The 10957-nt window shown below is 49.1% G+C and overlaps 1 protein-coding gene across 2 annotated transcripts in view; it reads right to left on the bottom strand.

Annotated features, from left to right (window-relative positions):
• The window catches only part of DYNC2I1 (dynein 2 intermediate chain 1), a 133511-nt gene extending 123246 nt beyond the window's left edge, over positions 1 to 10265 (bottom strand). Inside the window, exon 1 of one of the 2 annotated variants that reach the window (XM_040352691.1) lies at positions 10160 to 10265. In XM_040352691.1, the coding sequence (XP_040208625.1) occupies positions 10160 to 10174 (15 nt within the window). In that variant the 5' untranslated portion in view covers positions 10175 to 10265. The remainder of the gene's footprint in view (positions 1 to 10159) is intronic. The other variant, XM_040352692.1, reaches the window with a different exon arrangement.
• Positions 10266 to 10957: the final 692 nt, after the last annotated feature.

Consider the following 10957-nt stretch of genomic DNA (forward strand, 5'->3'; position numbering starts at 1 on the left):
CATGTGTGTTGCTAGTGACCCGATTGGTCAATGATCTGGTTGGCTAGGCAGACAAAACAAGTCTCTGCGTGTCCTTACAGAGCCACAAGTGTGAGAGGGTCTGCCTAACAACGGTCTGTCTCACCGCAGGGAATTTTTATTATTTTTTCCTGAATACAATAAAGAAAATGGGTACAAACTGCTATGTCCTTCTCCTTGTGTTAAAGTGTTTGTTACCCCAACACTTCACATTCCCAATAAGTAGCTGCTGTATCATGTACTTGTATGAAAAAATATCCTGTTCTCTTTGTATTGCTTCCTTGGTGCGAAATCCCTGGTGTTCCTACCAGCCTCTTTCCTCTTCTTGGCCACCTAGGGGACTCCTCCACTCGACCTAGGCAGCCCTTACCTGCCAGTGATCTTCTGGGACACGTCACAGATTGCCTGGCCAATAGCAGGGTGCAGTGCGACTCGTGTCTGGCCGTGAAGCCAAACCGACCACACTAAGCAGAAGAACACAACGTAGTCAGTTCTCTAGCTATGCTGGGAACTCAGCCTGCTCTCCTCTAATGATCAGGCTTGTCCTGACTCGGTGTACTGTTGCTTCTCCTCCTCCCCAGCTCTTATGCAGCTGTGAACAAAGGGAATGGGATCACTTAGACCCCTTTCACACTGGAGGTGTTTTTCATGCGCTTTAGCGCTAAAAAAAGCCTCAGCTGCAATCCCAGTGTGAAAGCCTGAGTACTTTCACACTGGGGCGCTGTGCTGGCAGGGCATCAGGAAAAGTCCCACAAGCAGCTTCTTTGACATCAATGGGCAGTGCTGCCGAACCACCAGCAAAGTGACGCTACAGTGGCGCTTTGTGGGCATTTTCAACCCTTTTTCGGCCGCTAGCGGGGGTTAAAAGCACCTCGCCAGCAGCCGAAAAGCGCTGCAAAAACTAGGGTATAGGTCCGCTAAAAAATGTGTGAAAGCAGCCTTATAAAAAAAAAAAAAAACATTAATATCTATACACAAATATTTGCCTTTTATTACTATTTTAAACTGAATGGGTTGTTTTACAAGGTGATCATTTACAATCACTTTAAAACTTTATGAACTGACCCTAAAGTTTTGTAAATATTCCAGCACTACACATCCTACAGAGCATCTGTTGAAGAACACTTGTGGATTTTTGTATATTACTCAGCAAACGGTTTCATTCATTGCAAGCAGCTGCTCTGAAACCAGTGACGCAGTTCCATGAACAGGACACACAGCAGTCTACCATCTAGGAGATTATGCTTACAGTAAGAGATTCTCAGCTTTAGGGAACGAAGAGACATGAGCAGCTTATCCTCCTGGCACTGGCAGATGGAAACCCATTGAAGCCATTGCCCATCCGCAGTATCTACATCCATACAAAATTTATTTTTTATGCTTTACAATTTCATAATGACTAGTGTCACCAAAAAAAATGAATAGAATGCATTCCATCCAAACAAAATTACAAATAACTAATCAAAGTAAAAAAAAAAAAAAAAAAAAAAATACAGTTTAATACACTGCACAGAATTAGGGTCCTTTCACACAGGCTTTCCGATCAGTCCACCAGTCAGTTTTTCAGGTGGACCTGATCGGAAGCTCCATGCAGCTCTATGGACAGGCTGATGTACAGTAAACAGACTTGTGTCCAATTACATTTGACTACCTCTGCTTCCATCCAGGTACAGGGAAAAAAAATAATCCACGGAAAAATAGCTGAATCCTTTTCCGTTCTTGCGGACCAGATTGGAAATAGCTTGCTGTAAACTAAGTGGAGACCATTTACATCCAGCTGCCCATAGAGCCGTTATGGTCTGCCCGTGTCCGCCAGGTACAAACAGAGAGGGCATGGACCTCAAAACACCGACATCCACCCTGTTCAGCTCCAATTCAGCAGGGGATCTACTCAAGGATCTCCTACTGATTAAAGCAGGCTCCACTCTGTGTAAATGGAGCCATAATAAGAGTGCAATGTCAAATATAATATTGATGCAATAATTAATGTTGCCCCATTTTATTAAGGGATAAAGATCAGTTAACCACTTAAGACCCGGACCTTTAGGCAGCTAAAGGACCCGGCCAATGCGTCGTTTTAACTGACAATTGCGCAGTCAGGCGACGTGGCTCCCAAACAAAATTGACGTCCTTTTTTTCACACAAATAGAGCTTTATTTTGGTGGTATTTGATCACCTCTGCGGTTTTTATTTTTTGCGCTATAAACAAAAATAGAGCGACAATTTTGAATAAGCGTTTATCGGTTGGTTTGCGCAAAATGTATAGCGTTTACAAAATAGGGGATAGTTTTATTGCATTTTTAATAATTTTTTACTACCAATGGCCACGATCAGCGATTTTTTTCGTGACTGCGACATTATGGCGGACACTTCGGACAATTTTGACACATTTTTGGGACCATTGTCATTTTCACAGCAAAAAATGCATTTAAAATGCATTGTTTACTGTGAAAATGGCAATTGCAGTTTGGGAGTTAACCACTAGGGGGCGCTGAAGGGGTTATGTGTGACCTCATATGTTTTTCTAACTGTAGGGGGGTGTGGCTATAGGTGCGACGTCATTGATTGTGATTCCCTATATAAGGGAACACACAATCAATGCGGGCGCCACAGTGAAGAACGGGGAAGCTGCGTTTACACACAGCTCTCCACGTTCTTCAGCTCCGGGGACCGATCGCGGGACTCCAGCGGCGATCGGGTCCGCGAGTCTCGCAGCTTCGGACCGGGTCGCGGGCGCGCGCCCACGATCCACGGCTGGGCACTAACAGAGGACGTACCTGTACCTGCATTCGCCCAGCGGTGACATTCTGCCGACGTAAATGTGCAGGAGGCGGTCCTTAAACGGTTAAAGCGAACTTTCACCCAAAAGCGGAACTTCCGCTTTAAGTACTCCTCTTCCCATGACATGCCACAATAAGCATGCCATTTCTTTTTTTGAGGGGGGGGGGTAGGGTGTGTACCTTCTTTTTAGTCCCACTTCCTCTTCTAGGCCACCTAGGCAACTCCTCCACTTGCCCTAGATGGCCCCTATCTGCCAGCGATCTTCTAGCGGTCCACAACGCATCCCCCACCCACGGTTAGCTCCATCCATCCCCCTCCACAACGCATCACCCACGGCCAGCACCATCCATCCATCCCCCTCCACAACGCATCCCCCACCCACGGCCAGCACCATCCATCCATCCCCCTCCACAACGCATCCCCCACCCACGGCCAGCACCATCCATCCCCCTCCACAACGCATCCCCCACCCACGGCCAGCACCATCCATCCATCCCCCTCCACAATGCATCCCCCACCCACGGCCAGCACCATCCATCCATCCATCCCCCTCCACAACGCATCCCCCACCCACGGCCAGCATCATCCTTCCATCCCCCTCCACAACGCATCCCCCCACCCACGGCCAGCACCATCCAGCCATCCCCCTCCACAACGCATCCCCCACCCGCGGCCAGCACCATCCAGCCATCCCCCTCCACAACGCATCCCACGCCCAGCACCATCCATCTAGCCCCCTTCACAACGCATCCCCCACCCACGCCCAGCACCATCCATCTATCCCCCTTCACAACGCATCCGCCACCCACCGCAAGCACCATCCATCTATCCCCCTCCACAACGCATCCCCCACCCACCACCAGCACCATCCATCTATCCCCCTCCACAACGCATCCCCCACCCACCGCCAGCACCATCCATCTATCCCCCTCCACAACGCATCCCCCACCCACCGCCAGCACCATTCATCCATCCCCCTCCACAACGCATCCCCCACACACAGCCAGCACCATCTATCCCCCTCCACAACGCATCTCCCACCCATGCCCAGCACCATCCATCCCCCTCCACAATGCATCCCAATCCAAAAATCGGCCCAAAATATCGGCCGCAAAAATCGGCATCATATATCGGCCATCGGCTGCCCCGATTTTTAAATATCGGCATCGGCCAGAGAAAAACCCATATCGGTCGACCTCTAGCAGTCATGTTGGAACAAACTGTTCCCACAAAGTTGGGAGCTTAAAATTGTGTTGGTATACTGATGCCTTAAGGAGTTCCCTTCACTGGAACTAAGGGGCCAATACCAACCCCTGAAAAACAACCCCCCACGCCATAATTCAACCTCCACCTTACACTTAGCACAATGCAGTCAGGCAAGTACCATTTTCTTGTCAACCGTCAAACTCAGACACGTCCATCAAATTGCCAGACAGAGAAGAGCAATTCGTCACTCCAGAGAGCGTGTCTCCACTGCTCTAAAATTCAGTTATTGCATGCTTTACACCACAGCATCCTACACTTTGCATTGGTGATGTAAGGCTTGGATGCAGCTGCTTGGCCATGGAAACCCATTCCATGAAGCTCTCTACACACTGTTGTTGTCCTAATCTGAAGGTCCCACGAAGTTTGGCGGTCTGTAGATTTTGACCCTGCAGACAGTTGGAGATTTCTGCGTACTGTGTGCTACAGCATGCGCTAACCCTACTCTATCATTTTACATGGCCTACCGCTTTGTGGCTGTTCCCTGTTGCTTTGACTTTGTTATAATACCACCAACAGTTGGCTATGGAATATTTAGTAGCAGGAAATTTCACAGGTGGCAACCTATCACGGGGGTGCTCTCCAGAGAGCGACCCATTATTTCACAAGTGTTTGTAAAAGCAGTCTGCATGCCTAGGTGCTTGATTTTATACACCTTTGGCCATGGAGGTGATTAGAACACCTGAATCCAATGATTTGGAGGGGTGTTCCAATACTTATGACAATATAGTGTATGTCTCCTTATATGCTTAAAACATTTTTTGTGGTTTACTTTTTTTTATTTATTTTTACATAACTTTTATTGCTATCGCATAGGGGACCAGTAGCCACTATCCATATAGGTGGCAGGTTCTCTTAATGGAGACACCAGGGTCTATTAGACCAGGGCTCGACAAATCCTGGGCGTCAGTTTTTTTTTTTTTGTGAGCTGGCGCCATCTGGTGGTGAGCCGTTGGTATTACAAGTTATTACCACCAGATGTGTAAGCTGGCGCCATCTGGTGGTGGCCGTTGGTATTACAAGTTAAGCATTACAAGTTAAACAGCAATTCTAATGTAATTTTTCACTGCCATCTTCTTCCCTCTAATTAAAACATTATATATATTTTTTATCTTAACACCCTAGAGAATAAAATGGCGATCGTTGCAATACTTTCTGTCATGCCGTATTTGCGCAGCGGTCTTACAAGCGCACTTTTTTGGGAAAAAATTACACTTTTTTTAATTAAAAAAAATAAGACAACAGTAAAGTTATCCCCATTTTTTTTAATATTATGAAAGATAATGTTACGCCGAGTAAATTCATACCCAACATGTCACGCTTCAAAATTGCGTCCGCTCGTGGAATGCCGACAAACTTTTACCCTTTAAAATCTTCATCGGCGACGTTTAAAAAAAATCTACAGGTTGCATGTTTTGAGTTACAGAGGAGGTCTAGTGCTAGAATTATTGCTCTCGTTCTACCAATCGCGGTGATACCTCACATGTGTGGTTTGAACACCGTTTACATATGCGGGCGCTGCTCACGTATGTGTTCGCTTCTGCGCGCAAGCTCGTCGGGGCGCGTTTTCTGGCTCCTAACTTTTTTAGCTGGCTCCTAGATTCCAAGCAAATTTGTCAAACCCGGTATTAGACCCTGAATATCTCCTCTCTAATCCACTGCGGCTGATAGAAAACCAGCCTTGCTCCATCAGCTGCTGCCCTCAACACTGTTCCCGGAGAATGTCAGCTAAGGTCCAGGAAGTGGCGTCTTATGCCCTGTACACACGATCGGAATTTCTGATGGGATAAAATCCAATGGAATTTTCTGTCTGAATTTCGTTAAAGCTGTCTTGCATACACACAGTCAGACCAAATTCCGACCGTCCAAAACGCGGTGACGTAAAACATGACGACGAGCCGAGAAAAATTAAGTTCAATGCTTCAGAGCATACGTCGACTTGATTCTGAGCATGCGTGTTTTTTTTCTCCGTCGGAGTTCCACACAGACGATAGGAATTTTTTCCATCGAAAAAAAATAAAACATGTTTTTATTTTTAAACTCTGACGGAAAAAAGTCCGACGGGCTCACACACGGTCGGAATATCCGATGAAAAAATTCCGTCTGACTTTTGCCTTTGGAAATTCTGATCGTGTGTACAAGGCATTACAGGTCACTTAACGGCCTGCTGAGCTCCTGCTGCCCTTCCCAGCAACACCCACCATGACAGCACTGTAACTTACGCAAAGTATTTGCAAATGCGTGCAAACTAAACCCGTTTTTAACGCATACTGTTAGACAGGATAATTTTTTTGGTTGCAGGATTGGGCGGTAAGTTGAGCTTGGAATTTCTTTGGCTTTGTTTCACATGTGCCACCTTTACATATGCTCCTTGCTGCAAAAAGTCCCCATTTTGAAGGCTTATATGTAGGGTTGTCCCGATACTAGTATCGGTATCGGGACCGATACCGAGTATTTGCGGGAGTACTCGTACTCCCGCAAATACCGCCGATGCTTAAATAGAATACTCAGCCAAACCCCCAGTCCCCCCCCCCCGCCACACCGCATCCCGCCGCTTGGTTAATACGAGCGGGGAACATTACAGCTTTCCTTTGAATAGCTGTAGTGTTTCCCGCCGCGTATAGACACTCCCCCTTGTTCGGGTGATCTGTCCAATCCCGAGCAAGGGGGAGTGTCTAAACGCAGCGCAGCGCGAATCATTACAGCTATTCAAATAAAAGCTGTGATGTTCCCCGCACGTTGTTTAACCATGCGGCGCGGCAGCATGCAGGTAAGGGGGGGGGGGGAGATGGCTGCTTCTAAGGGGGGACATCATGGCTGCTTCTAAGGGGGGACATCATGGCTGCTTCTAAGGGGGGACGACATGGTTGCTTATAAGGGGGGACGACATGGCTGCTTATAAGAGGGGACGACATGGCTGCTTATAAGAGGGGACATGGCTGCATATGGGGGGGGACATGGCGGCTTCTGTGGGGGGATTATTGACCCTAAAAAGGGTATGGGAGACCAGGCACTGCCCTGGGGGACATGTACCAATGCAAAAGACATTTAGAAAAAAAACTTTTTTTAAAGGAGCGGTGATTTTAATGATGTTTAAAGTGAAACAATAAAAAATGAAAAATTCGTTTAAATATAGTGCCCGGGGAGTCCCCTTAGTCTGTGTCTAAAGTGGCTCATCTGTAGCATGTATAGAACCTGCTGCAGCAAAAATTACATTTCTAAAGAGAAAAACAGAATTGCGTTTAAAACGACGTGTGGTTGCAATTTCCAGAACCCCGGCAAAAAAAAAAAACACCTGTGGTCTCCCCCCTAAATCCATACCAGACCCTTATCCAAGCATGCAGCCTGGCAGGCCAAGAAGTTTGGGGGGGGGGTGGGGTTTAAGACGAGCGAGTGCCATGGCAGGTGTACATTGTACCCCTACTCATTCACCAAAAAAAAAAAAATAGACAAGTTTTTGACAAGTCCTTTATTTCTCGGGTCCAGCGGTGCGGCGGGCGTCATGATTGAAGATAGATCTACTTCAGGGGACATTATTAAAAAAACAAAAAGGACTTGTCAAACACTTGTAGTGTTTTTCTTTATTTTTGACATTTCCTTTTGGTGTACGAGTACCCTATACTCATTCACATGGGGGGGGGGGGGGGATCCAGAGGGAGAAGATCGGACGAAGAAGACACGTTGGAGCTACGATGGGGGATATTCTTCATTTTAATAAATGACTTGTCAATTTTTTTTTAAAAGCCAGCAGCTACAAATACTGTAGCTGCTGACTTTTAAAAAATAAACACTTACCTGTCCAGCGCGACCACGAAGTCGGCATACGAGGACGAGCAATCGATCGGTCCTCGGATGCTGCCACCGCCATGCTCGATGAGGGAATCAGGAAGTGAAGCCTTGCGGCTTCACTGCCCAGCTCCCTACTGCGCATGCGTGAGTAGCGTGGCGCGCCGTCACTGGTCCCCGCTCTCTCCTGGGAACAGTGTGTCCCAGAAGACAGCGAGGGAGGGGGGGTGACGCAAAGGGGTGTCGATACCCGGAAGTGGTGTAAATACCTGTCTTAGACAGGTATCTGCACCCCCCCTCCCCCTGAAAGGTGCCAAATGTGACACCGGAGGGTGGGAGGGATCCGAAAAGCGCAAGTTCCATTTTTGGGTGGAACTCCGCTTTAAACGGGGCTTCCCGATTTTCATATGTATGGTTCTGGGGGAGGGGGGTGCTCACTCGCCCCTCCTTTCCTGACCTGCCAGGCTGCATGCTCGGATAAGGGTCTGGTATGGATTTGGGGTGGGGGGCCCCACGCTGTTCTATTTTTCTACACTGTTCTACTGGCATCTGATGACTTAACAACCAGCTATTTACTGTGACCCGATTTGGGCAAAGATTTGCCCAATCAGGGCTTAGAATGCACTGCACAGCGTTTATCGGGGCGAATACCTGCAAATTCAGGTGTTCGCCAAACTTTTGCTGGGCCCGAAGCATTCGCCCAACCAGACACTGCTCCCCATATGACATCTGTACCAGGGGCGATGTGGGGGGGGGGGGGGGGACAGACAACTCCCCATATGACATCTGTATCAAAGGGTGATGTGGGGGGGGGGCAGAGACACAGCTCCCCATATGACATCTGTACCAGGGGGTGATGTGGGGGGTACACAGCCGATGCTCCCTATATGACATCTGTACCAGGGGGTTTTATGGGGGGGGGGGGGGGCACAGATACCGATCCCCATATGACATATGTACCAGAGGGCGATGTGGTGTGGGTACAGACAGCTCCCCATATGACATCTGTACCAGGGGACTATGTGGGGGGGGGGGGGGGGGGACAGACACCGATCCCCATATGACATCTGTACCAGGGGGCTATGTGGGGGGGGGGGGGGCGCACAGACACCACTCCCCATATGACATCTGTACCAGTTGGCGATGTGGGGGGCACAGACACCGATCCCCATATGACATCTGTACCAGAGGGCGATGTAGGGGGGCACAGACACCGCTCCCCATATGACATCTGTACCAGAGGGCGATGTGGGGGGCACAGACACCGCTCCCCATATGACATCTGTACCAGTTGGCGATGTGGGGGGCACAGATACCGATCCCCATATGACATCTGTACCAGTTGGCGATGTGGGGGGCACAGACACCGCTCCCCATATGACATCTGTACCAGTTGGCGATGTGGGGGGCACAGACACCGCTCCCCATATGACATCTGTACCAGTTGGCGATGTGGGGGGCACAGACACCGCTCCCCATATGACATCTGTACCAGTTGGCGATGTGGGGGGCACAGACACCGCTCCCCATATGACATCTGTACCAGTTGGCGATGTGGGGGGCACAGATACCGATCCCCATATGACATCTGTACCAGTTGGCGAAGTTGGGGGCACAGATACCGATCCCCATATGACATCTGTACCAGTTGGCGATGTGGGGGGCACAGATACCGATCCCCATATGACATCTGTACCAGTTGGCGATGTGGGGGGCACAGATACCGATCCCCATATGACATCTGTACCAGTTGGCGATGTGGGGGGCACAGATACCGATCCCCATATGACATCTGTACCAGTTGGCGATGTGGGGGGCACAGATACCGATCCCCATATGACATCTGTACCAGTTGGCGATGTTGGGGGCACACAATGCCTGCACATCCCAGTGGCAGTAAACTCAGCCCTGCACGGGGCCCATTCACCACACAAAGCAGGTTTTTGTGTCCCAGTAATATTCACTGACTCCCCAAACGCATCGAGTGATCGCAGTGTGGTTTGCGGTCACCAAAATCGCACGATTCCGCAGTGCCATGTATGTGAAGAAGCACAAGAACACGCGTGTTGTATGTGAGGTGGCCCCTGTGTGACTTATTAGTGTATTCTGTATTATTCACCTGAATATTGTGGAGGAAGTGGGTAATAAAGGTGTGTATGTGTGCAGCTTGGGGAAAGGAGGGTAGAGGGGGGTCATTTCCAGCAAACAAGGTGAGGAATAAACACAACAGGAAGCATCACTAGCTACTATGGAACTACAACTCCCAGCAGACCCATCCATACACGGGCGGGGTGTGCTTACTATACTATACCTTCTCTTGCTGCATGTCCCCGCACTATCCCCACCGTAGCCTCAGTCTCCGCGATCCGTTACCATGGCAGAAACCGGGGGTAGTCTTCTGCACATGCGCCGATTCGGGTCATACCAATCATAAGATCGTGATGCAGCGAGAGGGGAGGGGCTGAGTGGGAGCAGGAGGAGCCTGGTTAGGCTATTAACCCCAAAACTGCCCGGGCAGATTCGACACAGGGGAGCGAGTGGGGGCGAGCAGCGCTCACGTCACGTTGCCCGGGAGCCGGAGCTGCACAACCATCACCCCTCACACCTTATGCTATGTACCGATATGAGTGAAAGTTCCATCCTCACCTCACCCCCCCCCTAGCAGCCTGCACTCCCCCCATACTGTACGCTTGTGGATGAGGGTTCACAGTGGGGGTGTGGTCTGTGTGGGGCGGAGTTTCTTAACCTAGGTACATGATCCTGCACAGGTGAACGTACAGTATACAGTCAGCGATTGCGCGGTCATGCAACACTGTACATAAACTACATGTATGTCCTTTTTTTCTCCCACAAATAAAGATTTACTTTGGTGTTTTTTATTTTTTTTTGCATTATAAACAAATAAAAAACTATATACGCCGTCGTATCTCTGAGTTCCGTCGGTCGATTCTATGCGGCTGATTCATAGAATCAGGTTCCGCATAGATCTCCCTAAGGGCTAGATTCACATAGCCCGCCCTAACTTTGCGGCGGCGTAGCGTATCGTGTTTATACTACGCCGCCGTAAGTTAGTGAGGCAAGTACATGATTCACATAGTACTTGCCTGCT

Source organism: Rana temporaria, chromosome 5 (genome assembly GCF_905171775.1).
Source record: "Rana temporaria chromosome 5, aRanTem1.1, whole genome shotgun sequence".
Taxonomy (NCBI): Eukaryota; Metazoa; Chordata; class Amphibia; order Anura; family Ranidae; genus Rana; species Rana temporaria.